The sequence below is a fragment of the Phoca vitulina genome, unplaced genomic scaffold (assembly GCF_004348235.1).
Source record: "Phoca vitulina isolate PV1807 unplaced genomic scaffold, GSC_HSeal_1.0 scaffold20, whole genome shotgun sequence".
NCBI lineage: Eukaryota > Metazoa > Chordata > Mammalia > Carnivora > Phocidae > Phoca > Phoca vitulina.
Genome location: NW_022589723.1, coordinates 39,879,648 through 39,904,490, shown reverse-complemented (window position 1 = coordinate 39,904,490; position 24,843 = coordinate 39,879,648). Strand labels below are relative to the sequence as shown.

The following is a 24,843-nucleotide window of genomic DNA, read 5'->3' as shown; positions in this document are numbered from 1 at the left end:
CCTAGCCCTGAGCGGACAGCCTCTGAGAGAAAAGAAAAGGGGAACCTAAAACAGCCTCCTGAAGATTCTCTACATGTTTTGGGGGAGTGTGTGGAGGAGCTTTTGGAGGAAAAAAAAGAATAGCACTGGCTCACACGGGTGGCACATGGTCACAGGGAACATGTGTCAAGGAGGATGAGGAGGTGGTGACATGAGCAGTGGAGCAAGGGGGATAAGGGGGAGGAGAGGGAAGAGAGACACGTGGCAGGGAGCGGGTCCCTGACGGCCTCTGACTGGGCTGCGGGGTAGCAGTTCTGGACTGAAGGTGTCAGAGTGGGCAGAGGGCAGCATCTAGAAATAGGAAGTCGTTTTAAGAAGGACGAAGTGGGATACTTTAACAGAAATGCAGAGTGATAAAAGGTTTTCATTTTTGTTTTGTTTTTGAAGATTAGGGCGTGAGCATTTTGTGGGCTAAGGGAAGGAGAGATGAAAGATTCCGTGGGGGCTATTCGTTGATAGGCCAGTCTCTGTGTAATGCGAGGAATTGTGAGCCAAGAGTGGAAGAGTTATTCTTTGCAAAATTCATTTCACCACCACCACCACCAACCCCCACCCCTTTTTTTTAGTTTAAATTTTGTTAGTTACCATACAGTGCAATATTGGTTTCTGGAGTAGAATTCAGTGATTCGTCACTTCCATACAGCACCCAGTGCTCATCACAAGTGCCCTCCTTAATACCCATCAGCCATCTAGCCCATCCCCCACCCACCTCCCTCCATCACCCCTCAGTTTGTTCTCTATCATTAAGAGTCACTTATGGCTTATTTCCCTCTCTCCTTTTTTTATTTTCCCCCTTCCCATATGTTCATCTGTTTTCTTTCTTAAATTCCACATAGGAGTGAGATCATATGGTATTTGTCTTTCTCTAACTGATTTATTTCACTTAGCATAATACACTCTAGTTCCATCCACGTCATTGCAAATGGCAAGATTTCATTCTTTTTTTTAAGATTTTATTTATTTGAGAGAGAGAGAGAGAGAATGAGAGAGAGAGAGCATGAGAGAGGGGCAGAGGGAGAAGCAGACTCCTTGCTGAGCAGGAAGCCCCATGCGGGACTCGATCCTGGGACTCCAGGATCATGACCTGAGCCGAAGCCAGTCGCTTAACCAACTGAGCCACCCAGGCACCCCACAAGATTTCATTCTTCATCCCCCCTTTCTTGAGGCAGATTTCCTAACATCCTTTGTACAGTATTTGGGGTCACCAGTTTGGGAAATGGTGATCTAGATTAAGAGCATCTCAAGGTCAGGGACCTTATTCATCTCTGAGGTATAGCCCCTGGAACGTAATAGTTATGAGAACAGCAAGTGAATGGACAAAGTAAGAGGAGGAAGGAGGTCCCGTCACCCAGATACAGGAGGCGAGGTAGTAAGAATGTACTATGGATGTAGGAAATGAAGATGAGGAGAGAAGTTGAAGCTCACAGTGAGCGGCCTCCATGCCGTCAGCTGAGACAAGTCGACTAAGAGCAAGTGGGGCAGAGGTCTACCATCAGCCTTATATGTATTTTCATTATATATATATATATATATATATAGGATGTGAATTCTTTGTCACTGCAAACATTGCAGCAGCACACCCCTTTTGGTCTTTTTTTAATATTTCATTTTTCTAAGTAATCTCTCCACCCAAGTGGGGCTTGAATTCACAACCCTGAGAGATCAAGAGTTGCACGCTCTACCAACTGATCAAGCTGGGCACCCCCCACCCCTGTTGATTTTTAATGCCATTTTTTTTGTGTTCCCAGTTGATGCTGTCTGAGTGGTTAATTGACGTCCCTTCAGATTTGGGGCAGGAATGGATTGTGGTCGTGTGCCCTGTTGGAAAAAGAGCCCTGATTGTGGCCTCCAGGGTGAGTCGCTTCCTCCTCCCTATCCCAGCATGCTGGCTATAGCAGGAGGAATTCTTTGCACTTCGTGTTCCTTTTTTTTTGGTGGGCAGCAAAGCGAGGTTTATTGAGTGATAGCAAAATGATAGTAAAAGCTCCCAAGGAGGAAGGGGCCCCGAGGGGGTTGCCACCAGGGAGTTTCTAAGTCTGGGGGGTTTTATGGGCTTGTTAGCGGGCTGTTTTCATCTGATGAACCCTCCCTGCACCTGTCATCCAATCAGGTTTTTGTCATCTACCTATCACATGGGAAAGGGTGGAGGGCTCCTTCCAGGCTGATGTAAGATCCTTTCAAGGGTGGTTTCTCTTAGGGTGGGGGCCCCTTGTCCCTACCTGTCTGCCCTCCAACTATCCTTCATCATTCCCCCCTCTGAAGAGGTAATCCTAACTGCTGTTAGGGAAGAAGGATGACGACTGTTCATAGCTACCTTCTGCTGGTCAGGGGCGTCTCATCCTGATCTATCAAGAGGTCCCCTGTGGATGTCTAGTTTGACAACCATGTGAGGCTCCATCTGAACCACCATTTGGAGTTTGATGACCTTTATTGGTTAGTTGTCCTTAACGATGGTAGAGATCCCGGATGAGCCCCCATAAATGTTTCAGGATTTTTTTCTCCATCGGTGCCCATGGTTCTTGGTCACATCACTTCGAAAAATGAAGAGGTAGACCAGACAGAGTAGTGGGCAACAAAGCAAGATTTATTGAGTGATAGCAAAGTGATAGTACAAAGCTCCCGAGGAGGGAGGGTGCCTGGGATGGTTGCCCACACTTTGCGTTCCATATCTGCTGCAGCAGCTTGCCTGGCGTGGGGGTTGAAATACTTTCCTTCAGGAGGGATTTGTTGAGAGCCATCTTTGGGCTGATGACACCTCTGCAGATTGTGGAAGCAAGAGGTTAAGGAGACCTTGATGCCTAATGGGAATGGTAACTTTCCACACAGGGTTCTACCAGTGCCTACACCAAGAGTGGTTACTGTGTCAACAGGTTTTCTTCCCTTCTGCCAGGAGGCAACAGGCAAAACTCAACAACAGCAAAAGGTACCTACATAAAATTGTCTATTTATTAAGTTTGTTTGTTTGTTTAGAAATATACATATATTTTTACGTAATCTTTACACCCAACAGGGGTTCAAACACACCATCCCAAGATCAAGAGTCACATGCTCTACCAACTGAGCCTGCCAGGTGCCCCTATTTATTAAGTTTTGTAATTAGTAAAAGACAGTGGAAGGTCCTTGGTTACTTGCTTTAAAGACTCACTTTGAAAGCATACCTTTGAAACTGTACATCTGGATTCGGGCCATCTCCTTCAAGGTCAAGCAAGTCCTGTCCACTGGATTCAGGCCATCTTCTTCAAGGTCAGGCCTCCTCAGTTGCAGAATAGATGCAGCCCTGTGAGGCCTGCTGGGCAACAAATCCCTGAATTAAAGTCGACACACCTTCCCCGTGGACATCCATTACAAGGTGACATGTGCAGTTTTGGGGGGGTAGGTTCCTCAGAATGCCGAGTGTAAAGTACAGTGAGCTGTTGCTGGGGCTTCCTGCCAAATTCCCTTTTCTCCTTTATCATTGTTCTAACCTTAGCCTCTCCTTCCAACCTAGGCTCAGCTGAGGAGACTAAGATCACAGAGGTTAAATCACTTGCCAACAGCCATTCATTGAAGTGGCAAAGCTGGGCCTGAACCCTGTTCTCTTCCCTGCCTGCTCAGGCTCCCTTGGTGGTTCCTTGTGTGCTTGGTACTGAGCCTAGACTTTTCTGTTCGCTTTTAGAGCACTTCACACGTGAACTTTGGCTCACCCATCCTCATGTCTTTCCCCTACTCCTTATACCCACTCCTAGCTCTATTCAGCTCGCTTGCCTGCTTGTTGCCTACATGTGCCCAGTTCGTTCTACCTGTAGGTCTTTGCTCACGCCACATCAGTATTCTGGCCTGAAATGCCGTTCCACCTCCCCTCTGCTCTGTTGTTTTAATCCTCTGATCCCAGAAGACTATGTTCACGTACCATCTCTTCTGTGAAGCATTCCCTGCTATGCCAATCTCCCTCTTCTGGAATTCCTGTTGCTCTTAGTTTGTGTTGTACAGTTCAGCTCTTGGTTCTTTTCTCTATGATCATCTTATCTCCTTAACTGGATTGTCACTTCCTTAAAGGCAGGGACTACTTATGGTTAATATTCCACACAGAGCACACCACCTATGATAGGAACTCAAAAGTGCATGTAAGGGGCGCCTGGGTGGCTCAGTCGTTAGGCATCTGCCTTCGGCTCAGGTCATGATCCCAGGGTTCTGGGATCAAGCCCTGTGTCGGGCTCCCCACTCTGCGGGAAGCCTGCTTCTCCCTCTCCCACTCCCCCTGCTTGCGTTCCCTCTCTTGCTGTGTCTCTCTCTGTCAAATAAATAAATAAAATCTTAAAAAAAAAAAAAAGTGCATGTAAATTAAAATGGATTACTTGCTTTTGGACTGGAGCTTTTCTAAGGTGAGTAAATGTCCCAGTTTATCTAAAAGTTTAGAATTCCCACCTGGCTTAAGGGTTACCTTGATCTCTCTCATGCTGTCCTACTCACGTCACCCTTAAGCGCACCAGGAGCAAGAAAGGGCCATGAAGAACTTTCTCCCTAATGAACTCTGATTGGAAGGGGTACCCTGTACTGACTTTCTCCTCTGTATCCCCAGACTACACCATTCTGGACTGCATTTACAGCGAGGTGAACCAGACGTACTATGTTCTGGATGTGATGTGCTGGCGGGGACACCCTTTTTATGACTGCCAGGTAAGGATTAATGCTCTCCTCATGTCTTCTCCTGTTTTCTCCTCTCCTCCCGGGAATGTGGCTCAGCATGTCGGTTTGGTACGTGACCAGCTTCTTGGTGTGCACAGGATGTGGTATATCAAGAACATTATCTAATGTTCCTTGCATCTTTGAGTGTGTTTAAATTAGCTTCATTTAAAAAAAAAGAAGTAGGAGGAACTAAGGGAAGTACAGCAATTCTTGAGGGGAGGAAAGAGTGAAACAGAGCAGAGGGGTAGGCTGGGACTTTGTAGAAGCTGCCGCCACCCCCCTGCCTCTCCAGAGTTGGGGAGGATTGCTGGCAGGGGAGATTGTGGGCAACAAGGATGCCACCTTGTACAGGCAGCACAAGGAAGAGAAGGTGGAGTTAAGTCACCACCGAGAGTCTCCAGCCAGCTCTGCTGCCTCACCAACCACATCCTGACCCTGAAAACAGCAGGGCCTCCTTCGTATGACACAATGGCGCGAATCTCTGAGGGGCCAGCTCTGGAAGGAGATTTTCCAAGTGAGGAGATGCCCCAATATTCTCCCCTCAAGTTTCACCTTCCCCCAAGGTTTTTCTGAGATTGGTGATTCCTATGAGTGACAGTGGCAGTCATTGGAGTGAGGCTGGGTCAGCCCCTCAGACTCCACTTGTGTTCCCCACACTCCCCCATCATTGTCTCAGTTTTCTAGTGGTGATTTTTTGTCCTCCCTTTCAATTAGTTTATCACAGTTCTCAATGTGGTTAGAAATGCAAATTTCCAGACCTACTGAATCAGAAACTCTGGGGTCAACTCATGTTTTAACAAGCCTCCAGGCGATCCTCATGTAGGCCCAAGTGTGAGACTCACTGGTTGTCACTATAGGCTGCTGCTTTCTGTAGCCATTAGCCGAAGCATGATTTTCCAAAGCATTATGTTAGGTGGTGGTGCTGCAGAATTCGAATACACGCCTCGTTCTAACAATATAGCTAAGACTTGCATTGCCAAGCACTTTCCGAGCACTATCTCATTGAAGCCCTTACAACAACTCTATAAGGTGAGTACTGTTGTCCTTCCTCATCATATAGGTATGGAAGCTGAGAGCCACAGGTGGTAAGTACCTTGCTCCAGTGCAGAGCCACACCTAAAACTCAGATCTCATAAATTCAATCTAGGACATATTTTTCTTTAATTCTGCTGAAGGATGTTTTATAACATGTATTCACAACTTGTAAATTTGGATACTAAAATTACCTGTATTTCGGGTGCCTGGGTGGTTCAGTGGGTTAAGCGTCTGCCTTCGGCTCAGGTCATGATCCTGGAGTCCTGGGATGGAGCCTCACGTCGGGCTCCCTGTTCAGCGAGGAGTCTGCTTCTCCCTCTGCCCCTCCCCCTGCTTATGCACACACGCTCTCTCTCTCTCTCTCTCAAATAAATAAATAAAATCTTTAAAAATAAATAAATAAAATTACCTGTGTTTCTATAATATATAGAATAGACTTTATTTTTATTTATTTTTTAAAGATTTTATTTATTTATTTGACAGAGAGAGACACCGTGAGAGAGGGAACACAAGCAGGGGGAGTGGGAGAGGGAGAAGCAGGCTTCCTGCCAAGCAGGGAGCCCGATGCGAGGCTCGAACCCAAGGCCCTGGGATCATGACCTGAGCCAAAGGCAGACGTTTAACGACTGAGCCACCCAGGCGCCCCTGACATTTTTTTTATTTTTAAAAGCAAAATAATGTACAAGAAACAAAAGGCACTTAATAGCTACAGAAGTGTGCATATCCGTAATTCAGGGAATAAAGTAGTTTATGAGAAGTTACAACTATATAGTAGTTTCTTATCCTCAGAATTAAAATAAAACAAAGGTTGTTTTATTTTAATGGTAAGTACCAACAATATATGTTGACTGGACTGCTATTAAAAATCTTAATTGGGGGGCGCGCCTGGGTGGCTCAGTTGGTTGAGCAACTGCCTTCGGCTGAGGTCATGGTCCTGGAGTCCCTGGATCGCGTCCCGCATCGGGCTCCCTGCTCGGCGGGGAGTCTGCTTCTCCCTCTGACCCTCCCCCCTCTCATGTACTCTCTCTCTCTCTCAAATAAATAAATAAATAAATCTTTTAAAAAAATTTAAAAAAGTCTTAATTGGGTTTTAAGAAAAAATCTTCAAAGATTTTATAAACATTTTCCTGACCTTATGGCAGTGTTTGAAGGGACAATGAGGGTAATGATAGAGGAGCTTAGGTCTCTATAAATTAGGTGGCTATTTAGAATGGGGTGTTTTTGTTCATATTATTGTTTGAAATGAGCAGCATTTCATCTTTCTGTTTCCCTTTTCTGTGGCAGACTGATTTCCGATTCTACTGGATGCATTCAAAGTTACCAGAAGAACAAGGACTGGGAGAGAAAACCAAGCTCAATCCTGTAAGGCCTGGTGTTAGGACTGTAGGATTCTTTAGGTGGATTGGTTTGGATTGTTCTATTATCTAAATATAATCATTATGAATGAAATTATCTTGTTGTTGAGGCAGCGTGGCACAATGAGAAGGATGTGGACTTAACAGTCATCCAGATCTGAACTAGTTTTGGCTTTAACAATTACTAGCTAAAGTTAATAACCTCATTTGGCCTTAGTTTCTTCATCTCTGTTGTAGGGTTAATAACACCTACTTTACAGGGTTGTTCTAAGAACCAAGTGATACAAATGTGCCAGTTCTCCTAACATGATACTTACAGTAGTCACTCAATAAGTAGTGGTTGATATAAAATGCTAATAGCTCTCGTACAGTGGTTCTCAAACTGTAGCATGCGTCAGCAGTATCTGGAGGCTTGGTAAACATAGATGCCTAGGCCTGCTCGCCCAAGTTTCTGATTCAGTAGGTCAGGGTGAGCCTGAGGATTTGCATTTCTAAGAAGTTCCCCAGTGTTGCCAGTACTGCTAGTCCGCGGACCACACTTTGAGAACCTCTGTTCTTGTATCTGAGCTGAGAGTGACCTCATCTAGTCAGCTGCCTCATTTTACACATGAGGATGTAAGCTCAGAGAGGGGACTGCCTTCCCCAAGGTCCCACAGCCCAGGATGACAGCCCATGTGTCTTTGCTACCCACTCAGCGATGAAATATGTGACAGCTGTGTTCAGGGCATTTTATTAGCAAAGCCCCATAGATTGGCATTTGCTTGGATTGCTTACAACACTTTTAAAGGCATTCGGATAACCAATTACAGGACAGTAAATGGGGTCAGTATCCAGTGATGTTACCAGGAGGTCCTGGAAGAACATGTATTGAGGAAGGGAACATGGGAGCAGCTGGGTCTGAAATGTTCTGAGTGCTCTGCATGTATTATCTCACTGAACCCATGCAACAACCCTATGAGGGAGATACTTTTATTATCCTATTTTATAGATGGGACAGCAGAGGCATATACAGATGAAATGATTGGCAGAGTTGGGAGTCAAACCCAAGCAATCTGACTTTAGAATTTTAGTCCTAATCACTTTGTTACACTGTTCAGTCTAAAAATTCTTGCTGATGTGAAAGGGGCTGCACTAGTCCTTTCGCACTGTCATATGGCTTCGAGAATAACATACGGTCCCTAAACCTAGCACAGGACAGTGGTTCTCAGTCCTGGTTGTGTGTCAAAATCAACTGGATAGCTTTAAAAAAAAAAATGCCTGGGACCCAGGCCAATTCAGTCAGAATCTCGGGGTGGGGCCTGGGCTTCAGTGATTTTTAAGAGTTCCCCTGGTGATTCTTGTGGATAAAGCAAGGTTGAGGACTACCAACCCAGTAATTCATAGGGTTGAGGAGGGTAAGGAAGGATGAGACTGAACTTTTCTTCTTTGATACAGTTTTTCACTTGCTGGAACCAATATTATTTGTAACATGTACTAATTCTTTGCTCTAATTTATATTTTAGTTTAAATTTGTGGGGCTAAAGAATTTCCCTTGTACTCCTGAGAGCCTGTGTAAGGTGCTGTCTATGGATTTCCCTTTTGAGGTAACAACCATTGTCTTTAAACCCAATTGCAGGATGCAGGGATGCTTGGCTACACAGAGTCTTAGGATATCCTCTGACTTTGCATCAGAGAAGGGCTAAAAGCTGATTCCTGGGAAAGGATGTGCCACTGCCCTTCAGAGCCTCAGCTCCACCCTGCTAGAGAAGTCAGAATGCCAGGGCTGGAAGGACCCTGCAAGGACAGCTCATCTACACCCCTCATTGTACAGATGGAGAGGCAGGGGCTCAGGGAGGGCCAAGGCTTCCATTCCCAGGTCCTTCTTGGGTGCCTGTTTTCTGCTACGAGCCTGATAGCCAGGCCCCTTGTTTGACTGCCATAGCCGATGGTAAAGTTGGGGGCTCCTGTGACTGACAGACCAAGGGGGCACGAACTCCTTATCCTCCCTCCCAAGAGGAGATGGTCCCTGGGGGTGGTGCCGCTTGCTGAGCAGTGGCACGGGAGCAGGGTGACCAACCTGCCCTGCTTTGTCCAAAACTGTCCCAGTTTAGCACTGAAAGTCTCATGTCCCTAGAAGTTCCTCAGTCCTGGGCAGTCTTTTGTCATCCTCAGAACCTGCAGTTACCCTCTCCAGGCTCAGCACACAAACTTTCCTTTGCCCCTCACATCCTTTAAAATTCTGCCTAGTCACCCACAAGTATTTGCTTGAACTCGATATAATTTCGCTAAAAGGATCATAGCTTCCCAAATGAGGAAATGGCAAAGGCCGAGTTGCCTTCATTTCTGGGAGTCAATTAAGAAGGTGGTAAAAACACCATCTTTATTTATAATCCTTATGCCCCAGTGACAATAAATGCTTTTTAGAGATGAGTCACTGAATCATGGAAAAGAAAATGTGGGACCGTAGGAGGTCTTCCCGTTGAGAAAAACTGAGTTTCCCAGAACATAGCTTGCAGATAATTTAGGGGAAGGTTAGGCAGCCAACAATGGCATGGGGAACAGGGCTTCCTGACAGCCTGTTTCCCCTGTGCTCAGCAGTCCAGCATCTTGGAGGGGCCTGTCCAATTCCCCTGCTTTGTTCCCTGTGTGGAGCACATTCCCTATTACAAAGACATCTGAGTGATGAAAAGTGCATGGGATCTGGGGACAGAAAACCTGGGTTCAAGTTGAATTTCTGCTTCATACTGTGTTTTTATTTTTTATTTATTTATTTATTTTATTTTAAGAAGATTTTTATTTATTTACTTGAGAGAGTGAGCAAGAGAAAGAAAGAGAGCACACGCCAAGGAAGAGGCAGAGGGAGAGGGAGAAGCAGAATCCCCACCAAGTAGGGAGCCCAGTGCGGGGCTTGATCCCAGGACCCTAGGATCATGACCTGAGCCAAAGATAGACGCTTAACCAACTGAGTCACCCAGGTACCCCTATTTTTTTTTTTTTTTTAAGATTTATTTATTTGAAAGAGAGAGAGAGAGCCCAAGCAGAAGGGGCAGAGGTAGAGGAAGAGAGAATCTCAAGCAGACATTGTGCTGAGCGTGGAGCCCAATGCGGGGCTCGATCTCACAACTCTGAGATCACGACCTGAGCTGAAACCAAGAGTCGGACACTCAACCGACTCTGCCACCCAGACTCCCCCATACTGTGTTTTTAGGGAGGACCCCAGAACTAGCCCTAGCCCCTTTTCTTAAACACCCTCAGCGGTGGGTAAGAGGATAAAGTAGTGGGTAGCAAGCACCCTGCAAACAAGAAGTGCTATTTATGTTTTTATTTTCTAAAATTTAGTTTTCTAGGCCATTTCTTCATTTAGAGAAATTGCATGTGTGAGAAACAAGGATTCTTTTTCCCCTGGCAGTGATCCAGGAAAGGGAGTTGGCACCCTAGAGCTGCCCCGGTGTGCATAGACTCTCCTGGAACATGGGGCCCCAGAAGTCATTTTGGTCCCTGGTTTCCCCTTTTATAGGTAGATGGACTTCTCTTCTACCACAAGCAGACCCACTATAGCCCTGGAAGCACTCCTCTGGTGGGCTGGCTGCGCCCCTACATGGTGTCCGATGTTCTTGGCGTAGCCGTGCCAGCCGGCCCTCTGACTGCCAAGCCAGAATATGCTGGGCACCAGCTCCAGCAGATTATTGAGCACAAGAGGAGCCAGGAAGGCATGAAGGAGAATGTCACACACAAGGCGTCTGAGAACGGACGCTATGAGTTGGAACACCTGTCTACCCCCAAGCTGAAGAGCCCTCCCCATAGCCTGGACCCCCCTGGGAGCCTCATGGAGAACTGAACAGGGTGGCTCCTTGGGGAGTCACAGGATGGTGCTTCATCCCAAAAAGAAGTCTGGGGAGGAAGACAGTGACAACAACAGGTTATTTCGTTTTAAGAGTGGCCTTTCCAAAGCCACTCCAGTTGGATACAGCTTATCTCCTATCTGAAATGCTGGCTCAGACCGTTGAGAGAGGTTCCCAGATTGGGTGGTCTTTGGATTTGAGCAGTAATTCCTGTGAAAAGTATATCCCAGATATCCACAATGTAAATATATGTAATTCTTACGAAAGAAGTTGTTTGTGGTTCTTAAACTTTAGATGGTTGTGACCCTCCCCCACCTCCCTCCCTTCCCCCCCGCCCCCCAAGGCTACCTAAACCATGACTGTTCAAGTCTTGGCCCATTTCACTGTTTTTAGCACTTAAGCATTCTGCTGAGTTTCCAGTCGCTGCTGTTAGTAACGTCATTTTCTAAAAGGTCTTACCAGGAACTGCAGTTCTTGGTATTTGAATATGTTCCCTCTTCTGAGAAGTGTGATTCTCTTTGGTTTAGACAATGCCAGAGATAAAATGCAAATGGAGTTCATTCACAACTTCGACAAACATTGCGCCTTTCAGAAGATAAGCCTTGTGCTAGGCCCCAGTGATGTAGAGGGGGTTATGGGGATAGATAGGACTCAGACCCTGCCCTTGAGGATTAACAGTCCAGTTGAGGAAAGAAACCCACCGGCATGGTGGTGAGAAGATTGCTTTCGGGCTGAAAGATGCAGAGAACCCTGGGCAGGAAAGCAGAGGGAGGCTCCGTAGAGGAGGTTGGAGCTAGACTGAGGCTCAGAGCAGGACAGAAAGGGCTCTGCAGAGGAGGAGAGCAGGAGTTTCTCACAGAGGCAGGAGGGTATGCAGTCGCCCCCTCTGGAGCGGGGTCAGACTCGCTCTGGGACCTGAAGCAGGTTCAGCATGCCTCAGGCTTAAATGAGGGTTGGGGAGCTGCCCAGGAGGAGGCTGGAGAGAGAGGTGGGCCTGGGTATTCTGCAGAGGTTTTAGATTTTATGTCATGGAAGAGCTTTGAGCAGGCCAGATCCATTTAGATCTGTAAACTAGGGCTCTTTGGCAGCTGTGGCAGTGGAAGATAGTGTCTAAAACTAACCAATTCATTTCTGCTCTGTGTTCAGGAAATGTGTCCCATTTCCTGTGGCCTCAATTTGCTGCTCTCACTGCTTTCCACCTTTCTAGGATTTCTTTTATTGGACAAAAAGAGTTCACTATTTTACTCCCACAATACTAGCTAGTGTCCTGTGGCAAAATTTTGGAGGCATGCAGGTCGGATCTTGTCTGACTTGCAGTTGGTTCCTTTGGGTTGATTAATTCTGGGAACAGATCTGGGCAGAAGTTGTGGTTAAGTGGAGCCTGATTACACAAATTCAGCACATCAGTGGAACTAGCCTCAGTGTTGGGCTTTTACAGAGCTGCTCAAGCTGACTCTGTAAAATCGGAGAAGGAAGACAACACCCCCCCGCCCCAATAATGATCCTGCTGGCTGCAGATTTAAGCATGCCTACATCAATAAGCTCTTTTCTGAATTTGGGTCAATGCTGCAATAGGAACATTGTATTCCTCTTGCCAAGGAGCATGTTGTCAGCTGCCTAGATGCTACATGATCTTCCCAAGGAGAATGCACTAGTCTGTGCTCTTAGCAAGCCAACTGTATCATTTCAGGAGCTGTGCATGCTAGCTAGTATCAGTAGAGACTTGGCTGGGCCCTGCTCAGAAATAAGCATGTCTGGAGAGACTACTTCCACAAAAGGACACTCTTGGGAGACAGATGCGCAAGTCACAGAACATACCAGGCAAACTTATCACCAAGCACAACTTGATATTGTTGAATGATAGCTTGAAGGATGTATTTCACAGGAGTGCCCCTTCTATTTTTAACCGAGGAGCCAATATTATTAATCACTGAATAGCATGTCCTCTGGTCATATTTCTTGTAAATTGTAAAACCACCTCCTGCCACCTGTTTCAAAGATGGCTGTGTAAATAAGTTGTTGTGATTGGATATTAGTTTTCTGGCCACCCTTCCGAATAGCGACCAGTTTCTTTTTTTGTGGAATTATCTCTTCCTTATGCAGTGTGATCTGATGGGACTGTAATCTGGGGGAACTGCGCTCCTTTAGCCAAACATCAGGCTCATGACTCAAGATGGACCAATCACCTGCTCCTCACCAGGAATCTGTATCCTGAGCAGAGGAACAAAGAAAGTGAATCTGTTGGAATTCATTTATTTTGCCCTCGGAAAGGTAGGGGGTGTTGCTTGTTCTTGCTATTAAATCAACGAGCACCCAGTAAATTCAGTCTTGCTTAAATTAGCCAGAGCTGATTTCTGGACTTGCAACCAAAGAATCCTAGCTGATACTATTGCCTGTGGCCTATCCTGCTCGCCTTGGCTAGAGGGCCAGCTTGGCCTGAGTTAACTAAGGACTACTAGTTGAGATCACCTATTTCATCTCAAGCGCCATTGGAACCCACACACCTGGAAAAGAGTAGGCTCTTCAAACAGTTGATATAAAGTAAGCAGTCTTGGTGGTTTTACTGTTAACTCAGAAAGCCACGCTGGGTTCTAATGCCTACATCAAAAGTTGGGGTCATCCTGATTCACTGGTGTTTGATATTAGTTTGTCTATAATCTCTGTTTTTTTCTTTTAAAGATTTTATTTATTTATTTGAGAGATAGAGACAGCAAAAGAGGGAACACAAGCAGGGGGAGTGGGAGAGGGAGAAGCAGGCTTCCAGCCGAGCAGGGATCCCAATGTGGGGCCCGATCCCAGGACCCTGGGATCATGACCTGAGCCGAAGGCAGACGCTTAACGACTGAGCCACCCAGACGCCCCTATAATCACTGTTTTTTCACTAGTTCACTTCACACTTACTTGTGTCAGAAATCTGACTTCTGTTCCTACCACTTTTGGGTGCTCTCATCAAGGGACTGGTGGTCTCCTCTTTTCCAAATGTGAGGGGCATTTCCCAGCCTTTCTCTTCCCTGGCTTCACTGCTGTGTATGTGCTGATGCCTGCCCTGCGCTCCAGCCCTGTCTATGTATCTAACTCCTTACCAGTCAATCTCCCAGTCACTTCAAACTCGGCATGTCCCAAACTGAACTCATTATCTCTCCCCCACAGTCCCTCTCAATCATGCTCTCTTCCTGCGATCCTTGTCTTTGTTAATAGCATTTAGTCACCCCAGCTAGGAACCTAGGTATTATTCTGATGATTCCTGTACATTTCTTACCTTTCACAGCTAGTGAGTCACCACATCCTTTAAACTCCACCTTTCTCTTCTCCATTTCCTCTATGACCTAAAGCCTTAATTCAAGTCTTCATCATCCTGGAGTACTGCCAGAGTTTCTTACCTAGTTTCCCTGCCACCAATTCTCCCCCCGCTGCCATCCACTCCTGCCATAACTGGCAGAGTGATCCTTTCTAAAAATGCATTGCTTCAAGGATTTCCCATTGCCTACAAGCTTCTCAGCCTGCCATGCAAGTTTCTTCATGACCTGGCCTTAGCATATCTGTCCAGCCTCATAAATTACCTTCCTTCCTTTGCTGCCTCCTCTCCAGTGATGCTGCTTTACAGTTCCTTGTACAAAAACATGTGTTTCATACCACATCCTCCCACCCCCACCACCATGTCCCTCTTCACTCGGACTTCATTCATCTGGTAAATATATCTACTCATCTTTGGAAAACTCCATTTAACAGATACCTGGTTGAACCTTTACCTCTGCAGGTAGAATTAGCCATTCTCATGTTTGTGCCCTCCCCATCCCACTGCATATATCTCTCTCTCCCAAATTTAGGGATAGTCCTCAAGACCACACTTAGGTTTGATAATTCACCAGAAGAACTCACTGAAAGCTGTTATACTCACGGATAGAGTTTGTCACAGTGTTAGGAAACAGATTAGTCAGTCGAGGGAAGAAATGCATGGGGCAGAGTCCTGAAAGTTCCAAATGTGAATCTTCCAGTTTTCCTCTCCCAGTGGAATCATGAATAGCATTAACTTCCCTGGGACCTGTGATAGTACTCAGGGAGAACTGCCAACCAGAGAATTTCACCTGAGCCTTGGTGTCCCAAGTTTTTATTGGAGCTTGGTCATTTGGACCTGGTTGGCTGACCTCAGTCTCCAGCCTCTCCAGAGGTCTAGCTGATAACACAGGATCCAAAGTCCTCCTTTCCCCCAGTCACAGTGCTAGACTATCTGGTGTGGCCAAAGACCCCCAGGCAAACAAACTTTCTTAGGACATTTCAAAGGCTTAGAGGTTATTTCCTAGGAGCCAAGGGCAAAGGCCAACTTCTCTTTGAGCAAGGTTAAATTCCTTACTACACACTCCCTCTATTAAATGGCAAGCTTTTTTTTTTTTCAAAGATTTTTATTTATTTATTTGACAGAGAGAGTGAGAGCGTGTGTACACAAGTAGGCAGAGCAGTAGGCAGAGGGAGAGGGAGAGGGAGAAGCAGGCTCCCGGCTGAGCAGAGAGCCCAACTCGGAGCTCAATCCCAAGACCCCAGGAACATGACCTGAGCCAAAGGCAGACGCTTAACTGACTGAGCCACCCAGGCGCCCCTAGATTGCAAACTCTTTCAGGTCAGAGACCTGGTCTTATTCATCTTTAGCTCCCCAGTGCCTGGCATTTATTAAAATGTTGGTTGGGTGGGTCTGCCTGGGTGGCTCAGTCATTAAGCGTCTGCCTTCAGCTCAGGTCATGATCCCAGGGTCCTGGGATCGAGCCCCGCATCGGGCTCCCTGCTCAGCGGGAAGCCTGCTTCTCCCTCTCCCACTCCCCCTGCTTGTTTTCCCTTTCTCGCTGTGTCTCTCTCTGTCAAATAAATAAAATAAAAAATCTTTTAAAAAAAATGTTGCTTGGGTGAATGAGATGATGAGCTGGAATGAGAAGGCAGTCCCTCTTCTCTTCTGCACAGAGCAGTGACCCTGGAGAGGAGGCTGAGTGGAAGTGTGTGGTGGGCTGCTAATGGGTGGATGGATATGCTGCAGAGTTCTAAAAACAAGAACTATATTTAGTGCTCTGAATGTGCTTAAAAGGACAACCTAAAAACTTCTCATACATTGGAGGAGGGAAAGAAATGATGTTCACAGCTACAGATTTCCTCTCTAGTAAGGAAGTGAGCAAAAACCTCACAATACATATTTTTAAGCAGATGTGGCCATTTGTTTTATGCATTCTGATATGTAGGGCAGGAAAAGTGGACAAAAGCCTTGAGATCTTGGCAAGAGTATGACTGCTTGTTTTGGTAAGATGGGCTGATTTCTGAGTTCCTACCCTGTCTTAGGATTCTGTGATTACACCCAGTGCTTATGTCAAAAAAGAAGAAAATTTATTTTTTTTAAAGATTCTATTTATTTATTTTAGAGAGAGTGCGTGCGCGTACAGGGGGGAAGGGCAGAGGGAGAGGGAGAGTCTTAAGCAGACCCTGCACCGAGCATGGAGCCCATTGCAGGGCTAGATCTCACGACCTTGAGATCACAACCCGAGCCGAAACCAAGAGTCCAGCGCTTAAACAACTGCACCACCCAGGCACCCTGAGAACCGAATTAATTTAAAATTTTTGTTTCCCCACCAAGTCTTGAGAGGTTTGGTCTTGGGTGTTGCTTTGATTGTGACTCACCCTCTACGCCCCTCCCCAGTGGGTCTACTGCAAGGCAGAGGCAAGGAGGAGGGGCCTGGGAGAGCTGGGAGGTTGGCGGTAGTGAAGATGAATCAAAGAGTGGCCTCAGGCAGGAAATATCTGAGGGAAGAGACAGAGTCCCTAATCTAGGATGTGTGCATTTGTTTCTCACATCCATTCCCAGTGATAGTGATTATTTTGAAAAGTGGATTTTTGTGTCTGTTTTGAGGAGGCAGAGAAGTGGCCAGAGGCAGCCTGGGAAACTGGGGGGTAGGCCTCACTATGGGGCCCAGCCCAGAGGCATTCTCCTCATCCTCAGAGACAGTATGGAACCAGAAGAGACAAAATTTGAAACCTAGAGAGTTCTTCTGGCCAAGACTTGGCACAGACCACTAGCATTTATAGCAAGCTTCTTTCCAGCTGGCTGGCGGTCCCTTCAAGCCTCTCCCTCTGCTTTTGCCCTGCAGGTTTTCTCCGCTGTCAAACTGGGGAAATAAAAGATGGAACTCGTCTGTCAGTTCTGCTTCTCGCTGGCAACGTTAACAAAAGCTTTTGTAAGGGAGGAAGTTGAAACTGGTTCAGACAAGGTTCTGTCTATTTGTGGACTTAACTTATCCCTTCTGTTCTGGACTCCCGTTAACACAGATTAAGTCAAAGTGAGTGAAAGCAGTGTAACTCAGATGGTACCTCCCTCTTACATTGAATGTTTTTTCATAAGCAACAAAGTATCCGGGGTAACCAAAACAGTTTGGTATTCTTTGATAAAAATTGGACCTGTTGGCTAGGAAAGGACAGATCCATTCTTTCAGCAAACATTGACTGAGCACCACCTGCTGTGTACAGTGTATCGCACTAGGTTCTGAAGAAAGAGGAGTGACTAAGACATGGTCCCTGCCCTCAAGGAGCTCGTGGTCTAGTGGGAGAAATGGGCAAGGAAGCAAATAATTGTCCTCAGAGTGTTAGATAAACTCTAGACACAGGTGTCAGATACAAAAGTAACATAGAATAGTGACTGATTAACCCGTGATTTAGGAGTGGTGCATAGGATGTCAGATGAGAAAATTGAATGTGGAAAGAGACAGCTCATGTTCTAGTTTAAAAAGAAGACAAAAGCAAAAACGGTCAAGATCAGCAACAGGGAAGGATGGTCCCTGGAGCATTTTGGGTAATGGGGGAATGTAATCTACATGGGATAGGGTTTTTCACCTTCCTTGCAAAGCACACCTTCCGCCATTCTAGTGGTGATAGATTTAGCCTATGAGTAAATAAGAAAAAAAGTCCCCCCTAGACATTGGTTAGCAGTATGACCTTATTTAGCCTGTATCTGTTTCCCTTTTAGAAAAAAGGCAGTAAGAATTTTGGGGGGATCTTTTATAGCCAAAGTATGTGTGTATAACACAACATATCTTTTCCATAGGCAGTAGACATTTTGGAGCAATGTTTGAGAGGAGCTTTGGATTTTATTTTATTTTATTTTAAGATTTTATTTATTTATTTGACAGAGAGAGAGAGAGAGGCAGAGGGAGAGGGAGAAGCAGACACCCCGCTGAGCAGGGAGCCCGATATGGGGCTTGATCACAGGACCCTGGGATCAGGGCCTGAGCCAAAGGCAGACAATTAATTGGCTGAGCCACCCGGGCACCACATGAGCTTTGGATTTTATTTTATTTTATTTATTTTACTTTTTTTTTTTTTTTAAGATTTTATTTATTTGACAGAGAGACAGCGAGAGAGGGAACACAAGCAGGGGGAGTGGGAGAGGGAGAAGCAGGCTTCCCGCTGAGCAGAGAGCCCGATGCGGGGCTCAATCCCAGGACCCTGGGATCATGACCTGAGCCGAAGGCAGACGCTTAACGACTGAGCCACCCAGGCACCCCAAGCTTTGGATTTTAGAAGTAAAGGTGTTTTGGGGGAAGGTGTTGTAAAATTCCAATCACAGTTTTGGAAATATCTCTTTTCCAAACAAATATACCTGAGCAAGTATAAGAAAGGCAGGAGAAAATGGCAAGCTAGAGGTCTCAGAGTTAAGGTGGCTATCTTTTTAAATTTTATTTCATTTATTTATTTTTATAAGGTGGCTGCCTTCACTGATTCAGTCATTTAACACATTTATGAAGGGCCTGCCTACTAGGTACCAGGCTGTAGATTCTGAGGGGTCAGGGGCCAACAAGACAGAGGTGGTTCCTGCCTTCCTGGAGCTTATAGTCTAGTAATACAGGCAGAGACTAGGCTGATGGACATGGAAACAAGGGCACAGTTAGAAACTGTGATCGGCTCTCTGATAAAAAAAAATAATAATAAGAGGAAGAGAGAGAGCAACAGGGTGTCTAATTCAGTTTAGGGAGTAGCCAAGGAAGATCTTGCTGAGGAAGTGACTTTTGAGCTGAGACCTTAAGGATGAGTCACATTTGTCTGGTGAAGAAGGTGGGAGGAAGGGGAGGAAAAGCTTTCTAGACAGAGACCTGAAACCTTTGCTTTAAAAGCAAAAGACAGGGCGTCTGGGTAGCTCAGTTGGTTAAGCGACTGCCTTCGGCTCAAGTCATGATCCTGGAGTCCCGGGATCGAGTCCCGCATCGGGCTCCCTGCTTGGCAGGGAGTCTGCTTCTCCCTCTGACCCTCTTCCCTCTCATGCTCTCTGTCTCTCATTCTCTTTCTCTCAAATAAATAAATAAATCTTTAAAAAAAAAAAGCAAAAGACAAAAGTGCAATTCAAGGTTCCCTCTTTGTCATTTATTTTCTACTTTCAGATTTCAGTTCATGTTAATTTAATAAAAATGTGATTTGAGGGGCGCCCGGTTAGGTCAGTCATTTGAGCGTCTGCCTTCGGCTCCAGTCATGATCCTGGGGTCCTGGGATTGAGCCCCATATTGGCCTCCTTCCTCAGCAGGGAGCCTGCTTCTCCCTCTCCCTCTGCCTGCTGCACTCTCTCTCTCTCTGTGTCAAATGGATAAATAAAATCTTAAAAAAAAATTTCATTTTGTCTGTCACCTACACTCCCCCAACCCTACCCTCACCTTCCTCCCAAGGCCCTGTAGCCAAGCATTAAAAAATCTGAGGAGGCTATGTCAATACATGTGGATCTACCTTGATGTTTTTTTTAAATGAGGATAATTTCAGCTATCTCAAACTGAGATGGTGAGATTAGATGAATGAAAGTCATGTAGAACAGTGCCTGGCACATGATAGGGACATAATGAATAAATACGAACTTAATATTTCAGTGTATATGTGTACTATAATTTATTTATTGAGTTTTCTACTGATGGGCTGCTTTATTGTTTCCAGTCTTTTGCTATTAGAAACCATTTGGCCTCTCTAAGATTTGACTGAGCAGGATGACAGTACCATACTTGATTTTGTTGGTTCGAGCCTGTGGTTAAAGGCAAGACTTTGTACTCTGGTTCTCCTGAGATGACCACTCAGAGCAAATCCAGCAGCTCCCTTGCACTTAGTTTTGTTACCCATGTGTCTGCTCAGAAACTTCCGAACATTGTCCTGTTAGGACTGTGATAGGCAAGCAGTTCTGGAGAACTGTTCCCTTACACACCCATACGCCCACACACACAGCTGTGCCTCCAAGAACACTGCTGAGTTCTCTTTCCTAGCTCACTCTGTGAAACCTTTCCCTTTATTAACTCTCTTCACCAGATCCCTGTACTAGGAGTTTGAATGCCTGGATCCAAGTTCTAGCTCAATACTAATCAATTAGCTGTGACTTTGGATAAATCACTGACCCCTGGTGTCCTGAGGATCACTAGGCAAAACCTCTCCTGTGTCCACTCAGTGGTGTGCACTGCTCAGGTCCTGCCATTTCCTACTCCAGCTTCATCCTTTTTTTTTTTTAAAGATTTTATTTATTTATTTGAGAGAGAGAGAGAGCACAAGCGGGGGTGGAGTATAGGAGAGGGAGAAGTGGTGCTCCATCCTGGGACCCCGGGATCACGAACCTGAGCCCAAGGCAGACACTTAACTGACTGAGCCACCCAGGCGCCCCACTCCAGCTTAGTCCTAGAGCCATTTGCCTGCTCTGGGAGAAAAACTATATTTAAGTTATTATTAAAATTTTGGGGGAAAGGTTATAGATCCACATGCAAAATTTAAACACAGACACACTATGCCATTAGAAGCCAAAATAGTGGTTAGTCTTGAGGAGAGTAGGGACTAGGAGGGGACATAAGGGGGACTTTGGCAAGTCGGGAATGTTCTCTTTCTTGATCTGTGTGCTGGTTACATGGGTGAAAAGTCATCATGTTGTATACTTACATTTTCTTCTTTCTGTATGTATATTATATTTCAATAAAAAGTTAAAAAAAAAAACCAAACAAACAATTTAAAATGTACAAAAGGGTGCCTGGGTGGCTCAGTTGGTTGAGCGACTGCCTTCTGCTCGGGTCATGATCCTGGAGTCCCGGGATTGAGTCCCGCATCGGGCTCCCCGCTTGGTGGGGAGTCTGCTTCTCCCTCTGACCCTCTCCCCTCTCATGCTCTCTCTCACTCTCTCCCTCTCAGATGAATGAATAAAATCTTTGAAAAAAAAAATGTACAAAACACCATATAGGGAAAAGTCTCTCTCTCCCTTCTTTCCCCTCTTGAAAGACACAGTGACCTTTCTTGTGTATCCTGCCAAACCTTTCCTATGTATAAATAAGTTTATTTGTTCTTTTTTTTCCTTTGTACAAATGACATCATTATGTATACTATTTGAGTCTTGCTGTTTCCACTTTACAGTATAACTCAAGGATCATTCCATATCCTTACATGTGGAAGAGACCATGTCTTCTTCATTGTAGTAACCCCAGTGGATATCCCAGTGCATGGCATAAAAATATACTTGTTTAATAAATAGACTGTCATCCAGAGGAGTATCTGGTTGCAATACTGAAACTGTAACTCTTGTATGGGGTGATGACCTACCTGAGATAGAAACAGATCCAAGTACCAGGGGTTATTATTTTATTCATAGCAAATTATGCTCAGAGACGGAGATAATCTTTGCCAATAATTTAACACAGGTTCACTGCAGGAATTATAACTTATAATAATATTTCACAAGCCAGTAGCATACAGGATAATGTCTCTTAATAAGTCAATAAAGAAATAACATACTCTAAACCAATGATAGATTAATTACACTATTGTTTCAGGCAAAGGGACAATGAAAGAAATAAAGTCCAAATTTAGATGATGTGTACATTTCTACCAGTTGGTTCTTGGTAGAGTTAGCCCTTCCAAATAAAAGCGAGCTATCAGCTGCCAGGTTTGGTCCCTCTCTGCTTGGGGCATGTGGCTAGCAGGCTACGGCACTAGTGTTGGCAGGCAGAGTGGGCTGCTCCGAAGGTTATCACTCCAGGAATATTTACAAGTCTTGTGCCACTGTCCATAAGGAGTAGCCTGGCCACAGCTGGAACAGATATCCCTTCTCTTCCTCAGACTGCTGTACAGCTTAACACCACTGCTAACCATGAGTAGCCTGGCCACAGTAGGAACAAAGTGTCTCAAGATCTTTGGAGAGCCATTTAGGTCAGTGAATAGCCTTGCCCAAACTGAACACTCTAGAGTTACCGGTCAAACCTCCTGGTTTTTAAAGTTTAAAAGTCCATCACATGATGGACACCACTGCTGTTACTACCGTGTCAGTGACGTAATGGTCCTCTGCATTCAGGGTGCAAGAGTTCGATAAGAAAGTCCTAATACCCAACTTCAAAACAATTTCATCAAAACAAATTCAAACCACAAATAACTTTGTCCAAAACAAGCTTTCAAAACATAGATTTGAAATCGTGACAAGTCAGTGCACAATACAATACTTTTCTAACCAAGGGCAACCTGAAGTTCCTATTGCTATGATGCAGAAATGAGGTGAAGTCAGAGGTTGCTTCTGAAGTCCTAGAAGGAGCATCAGAAACCAGAGCACCTTCCTCAGTTGTCTGCAGATCTCTCCCTTGGGTCTCTCCCCTAGCTCTCCAGGGCTTCAGCCCTTGGGACTACCTGTTGCTTGTTAGCTGGATCCCTTTTGGAATATTTCTTTTTGGTCTGAAATGATGCAACAACAACATAGCAGACCAGCCCTGCCTTCCCTGTGCCTCTCAAACTGACTCCAAGACTGTATCCTGTAACACCCCCAAGCTCTTTGCTGCGATTGCCAGAGTGAAAATCCAAGGTTTGCAAAGGTTGCGTGATTCCTGAATGAGGTTTGAAATCGGTTGCTGTTCTTGTGAGGTACTAAAATCAGCTGTACTGGCGAAGGATTACAGGATACGGCCAGCAAAGAGAACGAGAGCGCGCGCGCCTCGATGAGCAGGGTCTGTTCCCTCACCAGACATCCTGGACCTCGCAGGCAACATTTCCAGGGTCTTCCAGTCACATGTGACATGGAGCTAGACGAGGATTGTGGGCCCCTCACACGTCGGGGGTAGCAGCAAATAACCCCGGCGAGGTGCCCGTCAGCAGTTCGTTTGCAAACGAATGTATTCTCTTCCTCCTCCACGGAGCTGAACCGTAAAACTCACGCCCCTTTCTCGCTCGTTCTGCGTCCCCGCAGCCCGGAGACGCCGAAGCCCCTCCCCGCGCGGGTCCCTCCGGTCTCCCCTCCCCCGCCCCCTGCTTCCCCCGCCCGGGCTCCTCTCTGTCTCCCCCTCCCGGACAGCGTCCGCGCGCGGCCGGCCCTCTCCGCCGCCTGTTTGTGAATGAGGCGCTCGGTTTCTCAATGGAGCCGCGGGGGGCTCGGGCGGACGCGGCGCGGCCGCAGCGCTGGCCCTGAGCCCGGAGGGGGGCGCCTCTTCCTCGCTCCCTCTCCCCTTCCCTCCCTCTCGCCGCCGCGGCTTTTGAGGAACGGGGCTGAGAGGCCGCTGCGCAGGTCGCCGGGGCCCGCATCCCCGAGGACGACTCCTCACGCTCTGGAGGAGCAGGAGCGCGGCGGGGGAAGGCAGGACGCCGAGGAGGCCGGCGGCCTTCGGGAAATTTCCGCCGCGACCCCCCGCTCCGGGCGTAGAAAGTTCTTGAGTTCCTATTTCCTTTTTAAATCCCGCTCGACTATTAGCTCCTCGTCGGCACTTTGGTTTTGTTTTGTTTTGTTTTTTCCGGGAGAGGAGGGGGAGTGCGGGGAAAGGAGCGAAGGAAATAAAAAAGGATTTCCGCTCCGAAGAGAGCGACAGTTGTGAGAGCTTTTCCTTCAGGAGACAGAAGCGGCGTTCGCGGCCGCCGCGGCCGCCCGGCCCCGCCGGCCCCACCATGCGCGAGCCGGCCTCGCGCTGCTGAGGCGCGGAGACGCGGAAGCGGCGGCCGGCGGCACCCGGCTCCCCGCGCTCCTAGGCGCGTTCGGTCGGCCGGGCGGGTGGTGGCGGCGGCGGCGGCGGCGGGATGGAGCCCGCGACCGCGCCCCAGCCCGACATGGCGCCGGAGCTGACCCCGGAGGAGGAGCAGGTAAGCGGGGCCCTGGCCGCGGCGGTGGGTGTGTCCGGACCCCCGAGGCCTAGGCCGGCCTCTGCTCACCGAGGCGGCGCGCTCCACGGCCCCCGGTGCCCCTTCCCCCGGCGACCGCGCCCCAGGCCGTCAGCCCCCGAGCCGGGGGACGCCGCTGGACGCGGCTCCCGGCCTCTTCTGTTCTTGAGGCTTGCGGGCCTCACATCGCCCCCTCCCCCCATTCCGGTGGTAATTAAAGTTCCTCGGACTGGGGAGCCTCCCTGTCCCTCTGACCACCCCCAGCCCGCGATATTTGCTGAACACCTACTTGTCCTCTGGCCCCTCCACCCCTCTAAGTGTTCAGCTTCTTTACTTGAGGGTTTGTGGTTTTTTTAAGGACAGGCAAAGCCCCAGTTTGGGGGGAGGGCCCTTGCGGGTACCATCCCCCCTCCCGAGGAGAGTGGTGATAGGCACTGGGTACATAGATGCCCTAGATTTGGCTGTGGCAGGCCTACTTAGGCAGATTCTGGAAGATCCAGGCCCTTTCATGTTCCCGAAGTCCCTGGCCTGGACCGCCCTATTCAGCTCTCTCAGACTGGGCGCATCCCTTCACCCCCACTTCCCTGCCTCCCATCTCATCTCGCTGTCTCTATCTTTCTGGAGCCTACATTGAGCTCCATTGTCCCTTAAAGCTTATGACCTTCAGTTCCCAGAAGGAAGTGGTTTGCGGTGTCATTCTGGGGGTTTGGGTAAGGGAAAAGCCCAGGGGCGTTGTAACTTTCCCTCCCCCACATTCCTTCTGGGGAGGCACGGACCGCTCCTTCAGAGGAAGATCGGAAAGTCTGCAGGCTGAGATTGGGAACCTTAAAGCC

The 24,843-nt window shown here is 47.1% G+C and overlaps 2 protein-coding genes across 4 annotated transcripts in view; both read left to right on the top strand.

Moving 5' to 3' along the window:
* Positions 1 to 18,088, top strand: part of SNUPN (snurportin 1) — a 29,093-nt gene extending 11,005 nt beyond the window's left edge. The window contains exons 5-11 of one of the 2 annotated variants that reach the window (XR_004301021.1): positions 1,788 to 1,892; positions 2,866 to 2,962; positions 4,598 to 4,695; positions 7,024 to 7,101; positions 8,597 to 8,677; positions 10,591 to 13,186; positions 17,038 to 18,088. Coding sequence is in view for 1 of the 2 variants with exons in the window: in XM_032417384.1 (XP_032273275.1) it covers positions 1,788 to 1,892; positions 2,866 to 2,962; positions 4,598 to 4,695; positions 7,024 to 7,101; positions 8,597 to 8,677; positions 10,591 to 10,911 (780 nt within the window). In the remaining variant the exon portion in view is untranslated. Of the gene's footprint in view, positions 1 to 1,787; positions 1,893 to 2,865; positions 2,963 to 4,597; positions 4,696 to 7,023; positions 7,102 to 8,596; positions 8,678 to 10,590; positions 13,644 to 17,037 lie in introns of those variants that run through there. The other variant, XM_032417384.1, reaches the window with a different exon arrangement.
* Positions 18,089 to 23,867: 5,779 nt separating this feature from the next.
* PTPN9 (protein tyrosine phosphatase non-receptor type 9) overlaps positions 23,868 to 24,843 on the top strand; it is a 75,850-nt gene continuing 74,874 nt past the window's right edge. The window contains exon 1 of one of the 2 annotated variants that reach the window (XM_032418094.1): positions 23,868 to 23,992. In XM_032418094.1, coding sequence (XP_032273985.1) covers positions 23,930 to 23,992 — 63 coding nt within the window. In that variant the 5' untranslated portion in view covers positions 23,868 to 23,929. The remainder of the gene's footprint in view (positions 23,993 to 24,843) is intronic. The other variant, XM_032418093.1, reaches the window with a different exon arrangement.